Source organism: Alligator mississippiensis, chromosome 4 (assembly GCF_030867095.1).
Source record: "Alligator mississippiensis isolate rAllMis1 chromosome 4, rAllMis1, whole genome shotgun sequence".
Taxonomy (NCBI): Eukaryota; Metazoa; Chordata; order Crocodylia; family Alligatoridae; genus Alligator; species Alligator mississippiensis.
Window position 1 is genome coordinate 100,683,862 of NC_081827.1, and position 18,561 is coordinate 100,702,422.

At 47.1% G+C, this 18,561-nt stretch overlaps 1 protein-coding gene across 1 annotated transcript; it reads right to left on the reverse strand.

Annotated features, from left to right (window-relative positions):
* Positions 1 to 205: 205 nt before the first annotated feature.
* On the reverse strand, positions 206 to 16,674 carry LOC102569402 (cytokine receptor common subunit beta). Its single transcript, XM_059726420.1, has 11 exons — positions 16,294 to 16,674; positions 13,344 to 13,473; positions 10,205 to 10,380; positions 9,602 to 9,764; positions 9,020 to 9,180; positions 8,149 to 8,294; positions 7,885 to 8,059; positions 4,977 to 5,067; positions 4,579 to 4,648; positions 2,821 to 2,924; positions 206 to 2,172 (listed from the first exon to the last, which is right to left on the reverse strand). Exons 1-11 carry the CDS (start codon positions 16,385 to 16,387, stop codon positions 1,800 to 1,802), a joined length of 1,683 nt encoding a protein of 560 aa, XP_059582403.1. The 5' UTR covers positions 16,388 to 16,674; the 3' UTR covers positions 206 to 1,799.
* Positions 16,675 to 18,561: the final 1,887 nt, after the last annotated feature.

The following is an 18,561-nucleotide window of genomic DNA, read 5'->3' on the forward strand; positions in this document are numbered from 1 at the left end:
TGCCTAACTGCAGGATTGTATGACTATTGCACTAGTCACTCTTGCTTCCCCTTCTTGCTGTTTTTAATCCTACCCCCATACAGTGCTATGCCTTGATGTACCCAAATAAGCATTTTGGATCAGGGAGTATCTTCACCTGAGGGTTTCTACAGCGTCTAGTGTATGCAATCAAAAGCACTGGAATGGGGTCCCACACATTTTTAGAGTTTGAAATACTGTTTATAACAAGTTACATTATCCAAACGAACAAATTACACTGAATAACAGTAAACAGATGTATCCAATTAGCACACTAAGCAGAACTAGTATTTCTGACACACACCTGCAAAGAAGTGCTGGACTCCATCTTCCTCCCCTCATCAGTTGTGACACTGCAGCAAAGCCAGAGCTAAACATTGTACTTGGCAGGTGATGCATTGAAATCTAAATGATTTCCCAAGGTCTGATCTCAGAGTGGCAGCTCTGAGTCAGCGACTTTCAAGAACTTGCAAAGCTTTGCTTGCAATAAAGGATTGGAGAGAAATGGATTTTCCTTCTTTGATGCAGCTTATACCTTACACATGATTGTTACCAAAGCAGCTAGTTCAGATGCATTACGATCATCTAGCAACAGGCAATGCCTAGAAAGGCAGCAAATCCTACAGTATTTTAGCAAGCAAAACTACAAGCACCACAAGGTCTTGGCTTGACAATCTGCACATCTTATCTCCTGGATAGTTGGTCTTGCAATTAAGTACGTCTCCATGGTTTTGTGCACTCTAATTATGGTGTGGGCTTCTGAATCACACTTCAGTTAGCAGAGACTTCCTGGTTTCCAGCCAAATTTTCCAATTTCAGTTTCACCCCTTTACTCCTGTCCATCTTGTACTGTCCTGAGCAGTTCTCATTCCCGCTATACCCTTCTTATCAATGCTCCAGGATGATTTTTATCATTATCTTGCTAAATAAACTCTTGGATTTAAGAGTAAGAGGCATTTCATGCCAGGAACTCGTGACAGTCTTAAAACATGACATGAAGTTGGATCCCTCAAGCTGCAAAGTTTGCACTGAAGTCATCGCTACACATTCTGCACTACAAACATGTCAACGTTATCAGAAATGACAGCTCTGGAAAAGCAGAAGCTTCTTCAACCGGGGAAGTTTGGCTTGTTCCTGTAGCCAAATATACTGAGGAGGAGGACATGGTGCTAATTAATGTCCTTCACTTGTAAGCATGGAGGCTGGGAGAGAAGAACTTATCATTGTCTTTCTCCCTGGGTGTTGGTAGGGGGGAAGGGTGGGAAATAAAACAGAGGTGACAGTTCTTAAACAGCAGCATTTTTGTTCAGTCACTCGCTGTCTTTGCTGATGGTCTCACAACCTCATCAAACTTCCTTGCCCTTGCAACTGGCTACTGTCCAGCCCACAATGGCAAGGCAAAGTATTCATCAGTATTCAAGGTTTTCGGGGACCAAATGGCCTCCATGTGAAGCGCATCCTCTTGCTTGCTGCAGGTGGGTCCTCCATTATCTGGAAAGGTGCTGCACATCTGTTTCATCAGATCTTAGTGTAATTTACATTGGGATGTGAATTCAATGTAAGGGAATGCTGTATTTGGTCCTTTATGCAGGCCCTGGGAGGAGCCATTCAAGAGGACAGCAGTCAGTGAGTCTGGGCCTTCTATTTTATCTCTTTCATCTCTTCCACATCCACTAGTTGGGCTGATGATGTTTCTTGTCCTCCTGCAAATATATGCTTCGTCTCTTTCTGGTCAGGAAAGAAGAAAATCTGGGGGTGACCTGACCCTCCCCAACCCATCACTAAGGTCTGTAGCCCTTTGTGGTTTGGGGAAAATGTTCCAAGGATATTGATTCTTCCGTAAGTTTTTCTGGGGATGCTCCCAGGTCCTCTTGAATATTTGCCAGGGAGTTCCCATATGGGGAATACAGGTACGGACCATTAAAATCAAAGTAGGACATAGGTACCCGAGAGGGAGTGTCTGCTGTAGGACTACCAACACAGGCAAATGGGGCTGGTGCGAGGGAATGACTGGTTCTTTGACTTGAATGCCAGGCACATGGGGCTGCTGAAAGTGAAGCAGAGCCTAGCACTTCAGAAGTGTGATACCAGTTTCTTAGGTCCATGTTTGGTGCCTCAGTTCCTGAGGACCTTGCTGAAATAACCTTCACCATGCTGCAACAAGGACAAAAACAAAGGGATAAGTCACTAAGGAGAGGTCACCTGCAAAGAGCATTGCAAAGAGACAGGTATGAGCTAAGGAAACAGAGCCTCTTGGGGAGGAAAGGGGGTAGAAGTAATCCTTCCCTGTGGGCAGGTTACCCCATACGTCAGTTCCCAACACTGCCTTTTGGAGTGTCTGGCATTGGTCCCTGATGGTATCACAACCCTAAACTTGGTGAACCAGTGGGGATTCCTATATTCCAAGGACACATGCACCAAGCCATTGGTCACCCTTCAGAGAACATGATTACCAACATCTGCACTATGTAGTTTCATAACTCCACATGGCAGACTATGCACATGTGGCTGGGGGCGGTTTTTATATCCCTGCTTCCAGGCCAGGAAGTCATGGGTATTCATCCAGCTTGGGGAGGGACACAGCCAGAATTATTCTTTGTCTTTATCCTTGGGCCCTCCAGAGTTATCCATACATATTTCCAGGCAGCCTTGTGGATGTTTGGTATGTTTTATCATCTACAGAAGTTACATTTCTCACTCTTCCCTGATGGAAGCAGCTATCTTCAGACTCACTGAGATCTCAGGGTCACTGAGGAACACTTTGGATGACATCAACAACTCAGCAGCACATTGTTCTCTTACCTATGCAGCACTTGTATGTTGTTGATCTGCTCCACCTTCTCCAAATGGCTCTGATTGTCAAAGACCACCAACTTGCTTGGCATGAGATTACCTAGTGGTCCTTTCTAAAGAGAAAGAAAAACTCACAGCATCCCCTCAGGAAAGAAGGATCTTGACTATTGAAAGATAAATCTCCTGGGTGGCAAGGGAGAGCCAGGAGCCCTGAATTAAAGGTGGGCATGTAGCACACAGGCTACTGCAAAGGATATCCTGAAGGCAGAACTGCTTCTAGTACTTCTCTAAGGCCTATTTTTTTTTCTCTCTTTCATTTCCACAATACTAGTCTCCACCCTGTGTGTTATGCAGGGGAAGGTGTGTAGTAGCAGTTCTACTCAAGGAGCTAGCAACAACACTGCAAAAGTCACAATCTGCCACTCTTTGCAATGGCAATAAGGCTCTGAGGATATCATCAGCAGGAGTAAGATGCAGAAAATCTTGCTGGGTGCACAGAACAACAGCTCAGCCTTTGATAGGTAGGTGAAAAGTCTTTGGATAAGAAAACTCATCAGAAGCAACTGAAACTTTTAAAATCTCAGGGGAGAGAACAAAGTCCAACTGTGGCTTTAAAATCAATTGTGTGATCAGAAACAAAGAGCCACTGTGGAAGTGTTGCTCTTCCATAACAGAGATATTCCCAGTGAGTCAGCCCAGGGGTCAGTCCTAGGCCCCATGTTAATTACTGCTTTGGAAATCGCACATTAAAGACTATTAGAAAAAGTAAAGGCTCTCCAGATGGAACCGAACCCATTCAGAGAATGATCAGCAGGAGAGCAGGAAGAAGTCCAGGTGCATAAGTGTAAGGCAAGAGTCAGTGGCACACATTCAGTTATTATTTATTTATTTACATATCACCTGGACATCTCCCATACACTGACAAGCAGAGTCCTGATAGAAAAAACCTCACCAATCAACAGGAACGGGGTAAACAAAGTGACCTTCCATTGTGGAGTGCATGGCATAACTGCTCATAGTGTGCTTGTCTGGAAAGGGGATAGAAATGATGCCAGTCTCGTGGAGAAGGTGAGGGCATTTCCCCTGGAACATTATATTCATGCCCAGTCACCTCCCATGAAACAGGAGGTAGATTGAAAAGGTGCAGAGCAGGGTATAAAAGGTGGCTTACTGTAAAAAGAAGAGTTTTAGAAGAGAACAGTAGAAAAACAATGGTTGGGATGTGGCACAGGTATTAGTGACATAGCCTAGGTCATATGAGACCTAGGTCCAGTTCCCAGCTCTTCCTCAGGGACTTCCATATGCCTCAGTTCCCCTACTCCCTCAGAAAGGAGTGTTAAAAGAGACTGAGACTATCTCTGACTGCAAAAAACCTGGATAGTGATGTACACTGAATTTTGAGAACCCAAACCTTGTGTCTGTGAAGACCAGAAAGGAATCCCTCTACTCAGGGTTCTGCAGACCTGACCAGCAGAACTGGGTGTATCTTGGGGGAGGGATGGTTCTTTATCTCTGAAGCCCCAGGGTTGGCCACTGAGCCACGGTGAGAGACACAAGAAACCCTAGGCCTTACCTGTGATGTCCACTCTGCCCACAGCATCCTCAGTGACTCCCACCAGCTCTGGGCTGCGAGCAGGCAGACTCCAAACAGGCTGCTCCCCCCCAGCAGGAACCCCAGGGGCAGCCTGCTCCTCTTTCTCTGGCTCCTGCAGAGCTTCCTCCTCCCTTTTCCCAGGTGCAGCTCTGCAGTGCACAGCCCCCTCTTACCTGGAAGAAGCCCTGCACCAGCTGACTCTTGCTGGGATTGGGAATCTTTTCTTCCCATTTTTTCTTCTTGCTGCAACAACAACAACAACACCAGTGATGCAGAGTTGGCAGAGCAAACATCTGGTCTGTGGCTGCTGGCAGCCAAAGGCTGCATCACATGCATAGCCTTGCCCTGGGCCACTGTAACACCATATATGCACTGGACTGCCAGGGCCCTGCACTAACCCAATCCTCAGCCACAGGTGGGGCTCCCTGCTGTACCCTAGGCTTATCCCAGCTGAACTAAGGTGACCATAGATGTGACCATGGAGCATTTCATAGTTGGTTTTCCACCCTCCCTTCACTCAGTTTAGCATGGTCTCTGGGGATCTCCCCGGCCCACAGGCATCCAGACTTACTTGAAGAGATATTTACAGCTGCACCAACCAGTCGCTATCAGAATGATAGTGACAACTGAGACCATGAATGGGAGAATCAGTGGTGACACAACTGAAAAAAGAGAGAGGGAGAAATTAAGAGAAAACAAGACATGCCATAGATGGATACTCATTTGTAGTACTACAAGTGCCTCTACACTTTTTAGTGCTGCAAAAGTAGCGTGTTTTGAGGGGTCTCAGCTGTCCTTGGTGCTGCAACAGCAGCAGCTGCTACTGCCATTTTAGTAGCACTACAGAAGATGCATATCTTTCCCCTCAAATTTTGTAGGAATTTGTATCATCTCTCCAGGGCCACAGTGGCTTTATCCTACAGCAAACATTTCACTCTGGTTTAACGGATGATATGTAGGAGAGCTTTAGTCGCATGGCAAGGCATGTGTCCTGATAGTGAGGTCTGGTAAATTCCCCGAAGGAGAGACTGGCTGTCATTTATCAGCAGAACTGTGACAGTTCCCAGGATAATGAAACTATGAACAGATCTGCTAAACCCAAGTCATGATTCAATCCAAGTATATCTGAACTCACTCTGTTTGGTCCCCCAAGAGCATCGTGGCAAACAATTTATTTAAAATTGAGGAGGACCTTGTATTTGCATGAATTCTGATGCTTCCATGGACTATAAAAGGAGTCTTCCTCTCAACCTAAGCCATTTTAAAAAGAGCCAATTCTGTTGGAATTGGGTCCTTCTCTTGCAGGAGTCATAGCCCAGTCTGCAGGAGTCATAGCCCAGTCTGCAGGAGTCATAGCCCAGCCTTTGGCAAAGATATTCAAAAACTCCTGGCACTCAGGTGAAGTACCTGAAGATTGGAAGAAGGCCAATGTGGTGCCTATCTTCAAGAAAGTGAGGAAAGTAGATCCGGGGAACTACAGGCCAATCACCTTGACCTCAATCCCTGGAAAGATTCTAGAAAAAATCATCAAAGAGACCATTCTTGACAAGCTGGCTGGTGGCAACATCCTGAGGGATAGCCAGCATGGGTTTGTTGCAGGTAGGTCTTGCCTGACCAATCTCATCTCCTCCTATGACCAGGTGACCTATCACCTGGACAAGGGAGAAGAGATTGACATCACATATCTGGACTTTAAAAAAGCCTTTGATCTGCTGTCCCATGATTTCCTCTTGGAAAAATTGACCAACTGTGGCCTCAGCTACATCACAGTCTGATGGCTGGGGAATTGTCTCTGAGGCTGGACACAGAGAGTGGTTGTCAACGGAAGTGAATCATCATGGCACTCCGTAACCAGTGGTGTCCCCCAAAGCTCCATCCTTGGATCTGTTCTCTTTAATGTCTTTATCAATGATGTAGATACTGGTGTCAGAAGTGGACCAGCCAAGTTTGCTGATGACACCAAACTTTGGGGTACAGCATCCACACCTGAGGATAGGCTGGTGCCCCAGGTTGACATGGATAGGCTGAAAAAGTGGGCAGATACAAACCTGGTGACATTCAATACCAACAAATGTAAGGTACTCCACCTTCGGAAAAAACCCTGCATCACGCTTACAAGCTCGGCAGTGCTACACTCACTAGCACCATGGCTAAAAGAGACTTGGGGGTCACAATTGACCATAAGATGAACATGAGCCACCAATGTGATGTTGCAGGTGGTAAAGCAACCCAAACTCTGGCTTGCATCCATAGATGCTTCTCAAGTAAATCTCAGAATGTCATCCTTCCACTCCCACTGTACTCAGCTTTGGTGAGACCACAGAGGGAGTACTGCATCCAGTTCTGGGCTCCACAATTCAAGAAGGATGTGGAGAAGCTTGAGAGAGTCCAGAGGAGAGCCATGTGCATGATCAGAGGGCAAGAGAGCAGGCCTTATGAAGAGAGAATGAGAGCCATGGGACTCTTCAGCCTGGAAAAGTGCAGGCTCAGGGGTGATATGGTGGCAGCCTATAAGTACATCAGGGGTGTGCATCAGGATCTGGGGGAACATCTGTTCACCAGAGTGCCCCAAGGGGTGACAAGTTCCAATGGTCACAAACTACTTCAAGAGCATTTTAGGCTAAACATAAGGAAAAATTTCTTTACTGTCCAAGCCCCCAAGGCCTGGAATAGACTCCCTCCAGAGGTGGTGCAAGCACCTACTCTGGACTCCTTTAAGAAGCATTTGGATGCTTATCTTGCTGGGATCCTTTGACCCAGCTGACTTCCTGCCCTTGGGGCAGGAGGCTGGACTCGATGATCTTCCGAGGTCCCTTCCAGCCCTAAGGTCTATGAAATCTATGAGATGTTATTTTGTCATCAAGAAAAGAGTGGGAGAAAAAAAAAAGATCTTAAGCCACTGTTCTCTTCTGCTCCGTGCTAAGAATGCAAAAGACCAAGAAACCCACCGATCAAAAAAACAAACAAAAAAAAAGAAAAAAGAAAGTAAAATCTAGTGAATGCAAGACTGAGTACATTAGCAATAGCTGGGGGTGTAGACACACCTACTCTGCATCATCCCCATTACAATCAGTGACCCAGATCCTGCCAAGGTTTGTGGTGTAGAGGGAAGGGACTGTGTAAAAGAAGATTTGTGTAAAAGAAGATTACTGTCAAGTGACCTTCACCCACAAACTTGCCTAGAACTCAGAACTAAAACCTATGGAAGACACTTTGAATATGCTGCTAGCTCTCTCTGTGGAAGTTCCTGCCTCCTCATCCAACTCACCCACTTTAGACCCTGAATGTCAAACTGTGCTCCTGCAGCCCAAGCCTCTTGCCTCTCAGGGCTCCCATTCTGACAACCAAAGGGAGGGACCTCTAGGAAGGAGCTTTGCTTAGTTTAATATAGAGAAGCCTGGCTCCCACTAAGCCCCAGCCCAAGGAACCTCTTTTCTATGAAGCACACTGTTACCCACAGAACACCAGGTCACAAGTACCATGCCCTGTTTGCCAAGCGCACTCCTCACTCCACTCGCTCCAGGGACCGTCGTAGTCAGAGGACGCATGCACCCTTGCCCGCATTTTTGCCCTATAGCATGTTGATGACTCTAGCATCTGGGAGGGGAAGATGAAGGGGGGCTCATCATTGCTGATGTTGATGGACTTGGCAGCCTGAGGAGAGAAAAGCAACATGAATTAAACTGCCTTTCCTACCCACCATCTCACAGGAGTGTGGGATCTGCAGAACCACCAACACCTACCTCCGAGGACTGGTCTGCCTTCCAGTACAAGACTTGATAGCTCTGTTTTATAAAGCCATACTGTAGTTTATGCTTTACCCATCTCAGTTCATACTCCTGGTCTTCCTTTGTTGTCACTGTCAAGTTGGTGGGTGCAAGCACTTTGACTGGAACACAAGGAACATTTTAGGTGTGAACATCCCTCCCTTGTCTCAGTATCTTTCTGCCCACCCCCTCCAGTTTTTCTCCATTCTGGGTGGATGCCAGGACCAAGTTGTAGTTTGTCTGCTGAGACACAAGGCTGGCTTATGGTAATGATTCCACCTGGTATATTTTATCTCATCCTGACCAATCCTTTTTGTATTTTTTCAGAGCTCTATGAAAGCCAAGGAATTGCAATCTGATTGCAATCTACTTCATTTGCTACCAAACCATTCAGCTTCCCCATCAGGGATGCAGCAACCCAAAACCATGATCCGAAGTCCAGTGATGTCAATGGAAAGATTCTCACCAACTTGGGTAACTTGGGATCATGGCCTGTGATTCCTAACAGCAGAATCCTGCTTTTGTGACCATTCTTAGAGCAGTATTAATCAACTGTCTACTATTGCAAGCTTCCTCATAGCAGTGCTCTGTCTGTGCCAGGTATTCAAGTTCTGTACACTTCCTTAGCCTAACATTTGCTCCAAACGTCATGGTCTAGTCTGAATCTTAATCAGCCCATCACTCCTTCCTGCCCCCATCCCTCCAAATACACACACACACACACACACACACACACACACACACACACACACACACTGCCTAGTCCCTTTTACCAATTCAAACATTGACTCTCTTTGAGGAGAAAATCCCAGGTTTACCACAGTGGACTATGGAAATAGGGTCTCACTGTGCTTAGAGGCATCAATGTGTTTCTTTTCTTTCTTGGGCCGGACAGTTACATGGTACTGGCTTGTATGGTTGCAGTTGGTGACATAGATCTCACAGTGCTGCTGTACATAGGGGATGTCAGACACCTTCTCCTCATAAACTTGCAAGCATTCCTTCTCTCTGAGGGAAAAAGAAGGTAGGGCTGATGCAGGAGCAGATCCAGAAAGGGGGTGCTCTCCCTCCTTTGCCCTGCTTCTGAATTCAGTGGGGAGCATGAAGGAGGGGAAGGGCAAACAGCAGCAAGGTTCACCGCCTGGGCATCAGAGCCATGTGAAAGCTGGAGCTCCCTCCAGGCAGACCCTGCCCTGAACAGCTGATGTGTTCAGGGCCCACTGCTCATGCAAAGCTCCAGCAGGAGCCCAAGCTGATCAGACAGTGAGCTCAGAGATCACTGTGCATGCATGGTGCAGCCCAAATTGGGGGCCATACTTTCCCTTGACCCATTCCTGGATCTGCCGCTGAGCTGGTATGAGTAGGAGTAATAATGGTCAGACACATAGGAAGAAAGGTGCCTACAGGAGGCCAGGGGCAGGTCACTTACTCTGATGTCTGTGTAACCTTGTAGAAGAGTGTGAACAAGACGGAGCTGGTGACCTCTTGCCGTACTTCCCAGCTGCACAGGAGGCGATCAACACCATTGAAGTGGCAGCGGAGATTCTTGGGCTGACCATCATCTCCTGAGAAAGGCAGAGGTGAGGCTTCCTCTAGGTAGAACAAGGGAGGGGGGGAAGTAGAAGGAATATTTTTAGTTCCAGGCTCCACTGTAGCAAAGCCTTACATTAATGCTTACATTATATTAGTCAATCTGTTCATCCACCCATCCATCAATGGATATGCCATAGTTCACATCAGAAAATCCCCACAGCACCCTGACAGTTGCATGATCTTTGCAGAGGGGATAACTACTGAACAGCCCTCTTCCTTCAGAAGTAGTCTTCTCTAGTTCTCTGTCCTGGATGCCCCAGATAAGACACGGGTAGACAGACCTCACAATGGAAATAATATCTGATTCTAGGATGGATTATAAAATTAAGGATTAGGATTCCTTTTTAGGGCTAAAGGATTGCATTGAAGGAAGAACTATTCATTTCTAAGGACTGCAAATTTTCATGGGAAGGAAAGAGATGTGGCATCTCATCCTTACCAGTCTGGAAGAGGGTGACATTCAGTTCAGCCTGCAGCTCCCGATCAGGTTTGAAGATGTAAATATCAGCAGTTCTAAGAGAGCTATTTCTGGGGCAGACCCAGCGCACATGGGAGCCCTGGCAGTCAGTGTGCTCCTCGACCCTGTGAGACTCACACGGGATCTCCATGCCATTCCTACATACAGAGGAAGAAACCCTGAAAAGCTGATTTAACTACAGGAAGTAGATCCTGAAACCTTCCCCACATTATACTCTATGCTGTTCTATTCTAATACGAGACTTATTCACATAGCATCTGACTGTTCTACCAACATCTCCAATATGTTGACCATCATTTATTCTCATGTCTTCTTGTGGGGGGATTTAGGGTTTTCTTTTTAAATATACACAATATTCACTATTTCTATTAGATAAGGAAAGCTGAAGAAATGTATCCTGCACTTGAAGCTGAGTGTGATGAGCCTAGTTATGCTCCTTATCTCCTGTGGGGGACTTCATTCCTTAGTCTTAAATTAGCCCTCAAGAAAGGTCTGTCTCCTGCACAGAAGACCTTGCTGTGGAGAACATTGTGCCAAAAGAGCTTAGTTGGCTACCATAGGTTTCAGGCTGAGCTTTAATTATCCCAGTCCCAAACCAGACAATGCCCATAGAAGGTAAGAAACAAGCCCTTGAACTTGATCTAAAATTCATACATTAGAGTATAGAACACAGGTCTGATATGCCTGTGGATGCCTATGTTCTTGAGGTTACTTTTGTAGTAGTTGGACGTTTCTAAGCATTTCAGTGGTCATGTCCAGGTATACTGCTGTAATCTAGCTGAAAAGTGACAAAGACATGAAAAACGGGAGGCAGGATGGGATGGAGCAACCTAGACCAGCATTTCCCAGCCTTTTTCATCCCATGGCAAACTTACATAAATTTAAAAAAAAATAGCAGCACACCGCCAGCCATGCCACACCCCCCTCTATCTCACCCCCAGGATGGGATGGAGCAACCTAGAATCTAGGTCCTAGACAACTGGCTATGGTGGAATTATATCAATGCTTAGTATCAGTGAAAAATGTAGTATCAGTGGAGTTAACTAGTAGTAGTTGTGCACCTTCAGCCAAAAGAGCTGACCCATGTCTGCAAACTCTTCATAACATTATCTTCTGCCAGTCAGAACCACTTTGGTCACCTGGGAGTTCTGCAGCATCTAACTGGTCTTTATCCATGAGCTAGTTTTACCAAGTACTGGGATATTCTAGTGGTACTGAGTTGTGATATGAAGCAAGGGACGAATAGACCTGTATGTCATCTGATTAGGGCTGGCAGTTGAATCCACTTTGTGTGATAAGGTGCCCTAGTTCACCTCCACCCTATGACCCACCTTCTTGGCCCATCCTCTATTCATTCTTCATAGTCATTTTTTACCATTTATTTGATTTTGACCCTCAGGGGTGACCTCTCTCTTATGGCCAAATCCAAACACTAGTAAAGTCAGCCATAAATTTCAATTTATGTCAGAACAAGGCACAAGTGATTTCAAAATCTCTTTTGCAAGAGTCAGTAGGTAAGACCTCCAGTTCCCCTCCACTAATTCCCAGTCCCTGGACCTTCTCTCCTCACCCTTCCATATTCTTCTTTCCATGTTTTTTATTCTTTCTTCTTTTCTCCCTTTCCCTCCCTCTGCTCACATGCCCTTCAATCTGATAACTCAGTTCCCCTTTCAGAAGGAAGCAGCTGTGGTGGGGAGATATTAACATGCACAGCCTCATATCTCTGGGAGGAAGCCTGATGAAACATGGAGACATACATTTCTCTCTTTCTCACAGCTTCTCCACCCATCTGTGTTTTACAGAATTAACTTGTACTCATCCTGTTACAACAGGAATTGACAAGGGGGAAGGGGACCACCCCTAGTTCCCTTGCTGATGCAAGACCTTCATCCCTGTACCTATTGTACTGCCTGCTTCTCACTTCCAGATGCAATATCCTAAGATAGACTGGCATTTATCACCTACAGAAAAATCAGGAGACTCAAAAACTGTCACACTAGTACAAGTGTCTACACACTGCTCAAAGCCAGGCTATGAGCTCAGATCCCTTTTTCTCCACCCAGTCCCACCTCTTGGGTTCAGCAGACAAGCTCCCCTTATGCCTTCTGTGGCAGAAATGCCACCGTCGGTGCCCCTCTCCAGAGACCTGTCTCAGCCAGCCTGGGAGGCTGGTGTTTCATTCCTCAGGGTGGGGATCTCCCACCTTGTCTACATGACAAAAGCCTGGGGCCTGGGAGGCGGATGCTCTAGTCACCTGGGCAGGGGAGAAAGACCCGGCCCTGCACGGGCCCAGGTAGCCAGGGATGCTTGGGAGATTGGTCGGCTTGTGGCCAGTATTGGCAGCTTCGATTGGACCGGGCTGCTGAGGTCAGAGAGGTTATTTAAGGGCTTGGTCCAAGAAGAAGGGGCGGTCAGCCATTAGCCATGCGGTCATCCAGGTGAATCTGAACCTGGTTCTCTCCTCATCACCGCATGCTCCAAGAGTACCCTGCCTCCAGAGGATACAACAACCACCTCTGGATGATGCGTGTGAGTAAGCTACTCGAGATCCGATTAGATATTTAGTTTCAGTAACTCAGATGCGTTTAAACGGCTACCTCGGCCACCCTGGTTTGCTCTATGGGATTCCTCTGATATTCCTGTAAGATTTCTATGATATTGCTCTACCTTTTACCCTGTTTCCGCCCTACCCCCTGTAATCAATAAAGTTCTCCTTTGTGACCGGTGTGGGAGACTTATTGAGGGGTGGGACTAAATTATGCCAAGAAGGCCCCTTAGGTCTGTGGACTAAGGGAGGCTTCCTAATAAGCCCCTGACTTGGGGAAGTGCCCCAAGTGCTTGTATTGGGTCTAGGACCCATTGGACGATCAGGCCTGTGTTTTCCAAGGTGCGCAGAGCCAGAAGTGAGTCCAGAGCCTTGGATGGTGGCAGCGGGAACCCCAGGCTAGCGGGTGTGCTCCAGGGAAGGGGTCGGCCGGTCAGGAGGCACCCCAAGGGAGGCACTCGGAGCCTGGAAGGTGGTCGGGCGCAGGGAAGTGGGCGGCTCAACGCAGGAGCGCCCCCTACTGGCCCGCCACACCTTCCTCCTACATGCACTTACATTGTGTTGTCATGCATCTCGAACAGAGTCATATTCAGGAAGTGACGAGCCTCTGAGCACTCCTGCCACACACAGGTAGTTTGGACGGCATAGTCATTATAACAGTGCAGGCTTTGCATTGGGACACTCTCTGTGAGGGTAAAGCAAGCACAACAGAGAACATGGATCATAAACCTGAGTCATGAGGAATAACAGGACAGATGTGAGCACTGCTGCCATCACAGGGAAGGCAAAGATGGAGGAGTGAAGAACTCTGCAAGGACCTTCTGCATGTTGTTTGCTTGCACATCTTGGCTTTCATGAAGCAAAAAGCCTCATTCTTCCCAATCTTTCCTAGCCAGAAACTGGGAATGAGAGGGTACTTACCAGTATCAGCTTTTGTTCTTAGAGTCAGCTCAGGGCATTCACAATGGTGCCAACTCTCCCAGTATTATTGGGAGTATCTCAGTAGTTAGTGCTTTTCTCATGGCCTTAATTTCTGCATTTAGGCTTTTGCCTGAGAATCTCAGTTTTCAGGAAAAGAAAGTAACGTCAGAGCCTGCATATGTGCAGAGGAAAACACAAGTATAGCTTGGAGAAAAGCTTGGCGCCTGGAATACCCCAACAACAAAAGAACCCCAAACTATTTTTGTAGCATGATTTTTAAGCTGCCTTCAGAAATCCTGAGACTCCAGCTCATGAGACGGAGCTCTCTAGGGGCTGTAGTGGGAGTTACAAGTGAGGGTATCACTGCAGACAATGAGTATGTAGGAGTCTTTTTTTCCTAGGCTTATCCCTTGCGGAGTGTCCCAGTGTCCTCATGTGGTGTCCTATGTCAGACAACTCCCTCTCCAAGGAAGAGTGCACCTCCAACAACCTTCATGCCTGCTCCAGCACTGCAGAGAGCTATACAACTCAGAGAGAGAGGAATATTCATGGATAGGGTGAGACTCTCAGGGGCCTCTGTGCATTCTCACTTACGGAAAACAAGAAAGCAGGGCTCCACCAGTTCAGAGCTGGGTGACTGGTTCTTCAGGGCATGGCTAAATCATGTCCTTGAAACCCCGCTGCCCTGCTGCATTGATGTCAAACCTACTAATAAGGAGGTAAAGAAACTCTATGGGTAGTGTTGCCAACTTTGTTTGAATCTATTCCGGGAGGTTTCCAGAATGCCAACATGCCTGCGACACACAAGGCAACTGTGCCTGCATGCTTACGTATATCAGCTATGGATTATGGTGTGTAGACTTTGTCAGGAAGGCAAATAAACATTATTATTACACTAGTGAATTGCCAATGCCCATCAAGAATGATGGGGGGGGCAGGGACAGAGCACTGACACTCACTATCCCGCACCGCTGCTGCCTCCCAGGAGCCGGGGGGGAAGCTTGTATGTGGCAGCTGCTACCACCACCCACCACCCCGCACTGCTGCTGCTCCGCATCCGGCAGCACACCACTCCTCTCCATGCTGTGTCCAGCCCCATGCCTCCCCTGCACACCCCTGCCCCCCTGCAGGGCAGTGGAAGGCTGCCGCCACCCACTGCCCTGTGATGCTGCTGCTCCGCATCCAGCCACATGCATGCTACCCCCCCCACCCCCTCCCCAGCTCCGCATCCAGCCACGTGCCACCCCCCCCCCGCCATTCCATGTCCAGCCCCACACCACCCGCCACCTGCATCCGGCCCTGCACCACCCTCCTTCCCACCCATTCTGCATCCGCCTGGCCCACTCTGCTGGAGCCATGCCCCACCTGTCATTCTTGATGCACATTCTTGACACAGCACTGCCTGGAGCCATGACCCCAAGAGCGGTATGTACAGACAGATGGACACATAAACAGATGGACTAAGCCCTTTATATATAGAGAATTTGAAAAACCCACTGGACTACTGTATGAATCGGATTCAATATTTAATATTCATTTTAGTGAATGCCGTATCATTTATCTCCCAGGTGACTCTCAGCAGTCACCTGGCAATTTATATTTAATTCCTGGAAACTCCAGGGTGATCCTGGAGGGTTCACAACCCTATCCATGGGTGTCCCCCACTGTCTCTTGGTGGTGATGATGAATGCCCCCAGAGTGGCTTCTCAGCTTCATGTCTGGACTTGGCATAGGCAAAAAGTGGGAAGACAGAGAGTACTTTCTACAATCAGGGAGGATATAGTGGAGGAGGAACATACAGCACAGCACTGCTCTACCAAACTGGGCAGCAGTATGACGTTGAATCCTAGATGGAGGGTGGCACTGAACTCCATACTTCCACCATGGAATATATAGACAATAGATCCAAGCTAGATATATAGATCCTGACATGCCAGTCAAAGTGTAACATAGTTCCAATGCACCTCACTTGCATGCATAGAAGTTTCAAGAAAAGTTTTTCCTGGCATAGTTTACAGATAGAAAGCCAGACCAGTGCACCTTACCTAACACAATGCTCTTAGAAACTCTAAGGTATGGAATTGTGTCTCTTCCAAAGAAGAAGACATGGAGGGAGACAGACTCTATAAAATGTAAATCAGATCATGCCTTACACATGAGACTCAACTTGTGTACTTTGTATATGGGTGTTAATGCTGATAGTTCCCTTGGCCTGCTAGCAGAGGTTATGCCATTAGGAATGCAATGTTAAGAGAGATATATTCCTAGATCACTTCTTTCCGTGGCTCAAATGAAAGGCCAATCCCAGTGCAAGTCCCAGGAAGAATGCTACACCTCCCATTTCTGTGTTCCTCCACCTTTTGCATTCCTCATATGTACCATATATTCTGGTTACCAGTCATCCTTCCAGCTGGTCTATGTTTTTTCCAATATACTCAACTGGAACAGCAATAAGACGATGGGAGCCAAGGAAAGTAGAAAAAAAGGAGATAGGGTGTAGAAGTGTCCTGGCTCAAAGGAAGGCAAAGGGAAAATAACAATGTAGGGGAACACGAAGAAATGGAAAAGCTAGATTTAAACCCACCTCGAGCGTCTCCAACCCAAAGAGCCAAGACTAGTCCCAGGATTATGCTGCAGAACTCCATCTTCATGTCTGCCTGGCCACAAAGCTCAATCATGCATTAAGAGTTGGCTCCTGGGGTTCCCAGTCTGTTGTTCTTCTGCTCACACATGTTTTTGTGCTTCTTCACTAGCAGCTAGTGAATGTAGAAGTAAAACTCATAAGTCAGCTGGAAGCCTGTCTTAGACATAAAAACATCCCCCTGCTGCACTGAGGGAACCTTTCAAAAAGGCTTCAAAGAGATGACCATTTCCTTCCTGGGTAGTTGCATGATGCACAGAAAACAGGCGGATGTGAGCTTTTGACATAATACACAGATTGCCCCTATTCAACTCAAAAGCAAGAAGTAGCCGCAATTTATAGAAAGAGAAAAATGTTCTCCTTGTTCATTCAGCCCTTGGCTCTTCCCAGAATACATGTGTGCCCATTTTCACACAGCCTGCTCTGACAGTGGACCCAAGACTGCCCTGGAGAAAACAAGGCAGTCCTCCCTTAAGAAACACCACACACTCCATGCATACACATGCTTTTTAGAAAATGATGAAGTTGACTTGGTCTTCATCTTTATTTACCTTTAGTAGCCAACATATTATTTCCCTGGCAAGACCCCAGATAAGGACTGCCATGAAGCAGTGTCCAGTGGAAGGGTTAAGCTACAGGAACAATCCCACTGGATTTGTATTTCCTCTCTTGGTGATGAATGTGGGGATCCAGAGTTGCAAATACCGTGGGCCATATTCCCTGAAGGTGTATGGATACAGCGCACCATTGGTAATTCTTGTTCTGTATGACTGCAGTCTAAAGAGTATAACCCTTCCTTGGGCACAGCCATGGCTCAGCTTCCTGTGCCTGGAAACAGCTGATCTGTGGCTCTTCCCCACTTCAGAGGAGCCCAGAGAAGGAGGCTTAACCAGAATGACTCTCTGCTTCCTAAAATCACTTCCCCAGATAGAATGCAGCTTGCAAGGCCCCTGAGCCTCCATCGCTGAGAAGAGATCCCAATGCATATGGTAATTCCAAGCCCTGGCTTCTTGGAGGAGAGGGGTGCAACTTGCCATGTGCCCTTCTCCCAAGACTGCCACAGTTTTTACTTGAGGCAAGAGCTGTCAGAATAGGTGGGCAGCTGACCCTCTCATTCCTCGCTCACTCACAGCTGCCCTATCTTTATGGATACAGGAAAGGAAACATTTCCCAAAGCTGGAATAAGACACAACTTGAGCTGTACTCTGCCACATCCCCTGAGTCTGCTGGATCAGACAGGGCTTGAGGAGGGTGCCATACCTCTCCCTTCACAGAGCAGACGTACACTTTAACGTCATGGAGACAGACATGTGACTCAAGCAGCTTGAACTTCCTATTTCTCAAGTGTTGCAGACCCTCTGACCAACCACATGGATGCATGGCTTCTACCCTGGAAAGGGAAGAAGTATTTCTCTTTTCATTGTTACCCTGGGCTATTTCTGATTAAACAGTTCCAAGAACTGGGGCTCATCAAAAGAAAGAAATTGAGGCTGTCCTTTGTGCCCCACCTCCTTTCACCTACCAGGGAGGGCAGGGTAGAAGAAGCAGAAGAAGAAAGAAGGAAAATGGAAGTAGTGGTTACAGGAGGAATGAGAGAAGGAGTTGGTGTTCCCTCCCTGTCTGTCCCCTCTTCAACCCAGGGCCCTGCTGGATCCTGTCAAAATATCATTTGTGGGTTCATTAGGACAGGGATGCCTCTTGACTCCAGGTCTGTGAAACACTGTTGCCATGGACTCCCATTGATTTCAATCAGCTTTGGACCATCTCCTTAAGAATAATAATTAATTTGGTGGTTCAGAAGAGATAGGAAAAAACCTGGAGGGAAGAGAAGAGAGGATCAGAAAAGTAGGATAATCCATCTAAGGATGCCACCAGGTTTCAGAATCCAATTTCCCAGATCTCTCAGTTAGTCACCAACAAGTAGACTCTTAGACAGGGCTATGAAGACCTGGCTGGGCATACTGAAACCTGGGGGATGAGTTATTAGAGTCAAGATGGGCATCAAAGTGCCAGTCTGCCTTTCCCTCCAAACACAGAAAACATAAAGTGATTCTGATCCAGTGTTATCCCTTGTCCCACTGCCATCTAGCAATGGCCAATCCCATGGTTATGTGTATGTTTTTTTATGGGGACTGCAACACTGTAGTGGAAATGGCAGGAGCACCTGGGGAGGGAGGAGAAGCCTATGTGAACAGGCAGTGGGAGGTGTGG

Coding starts and splice junctions, on each gene's coding strand:
- LOC102569402 (XM_059726420.1), bottom strand. CDS start 16,387: ATGATTGAGCTTTGTGGCCAGGCAGACATGAAGATGGAGTTCTGCAGC. Junction 13,474..16,293: donor TTGGGTTGGAGACGCTCGAG/GTGGGTTTAAAT, acceptor TTACCCTCACAG/AGAGTGTCCCAATGCAAAGC. Junction 5,068..7,884: donor CGCTTGGCAAACAGGGCATG/GTACTTGTGACC, acceptor CTCTTTTTTCAG/TTGTGTCACCACTGATTCTC.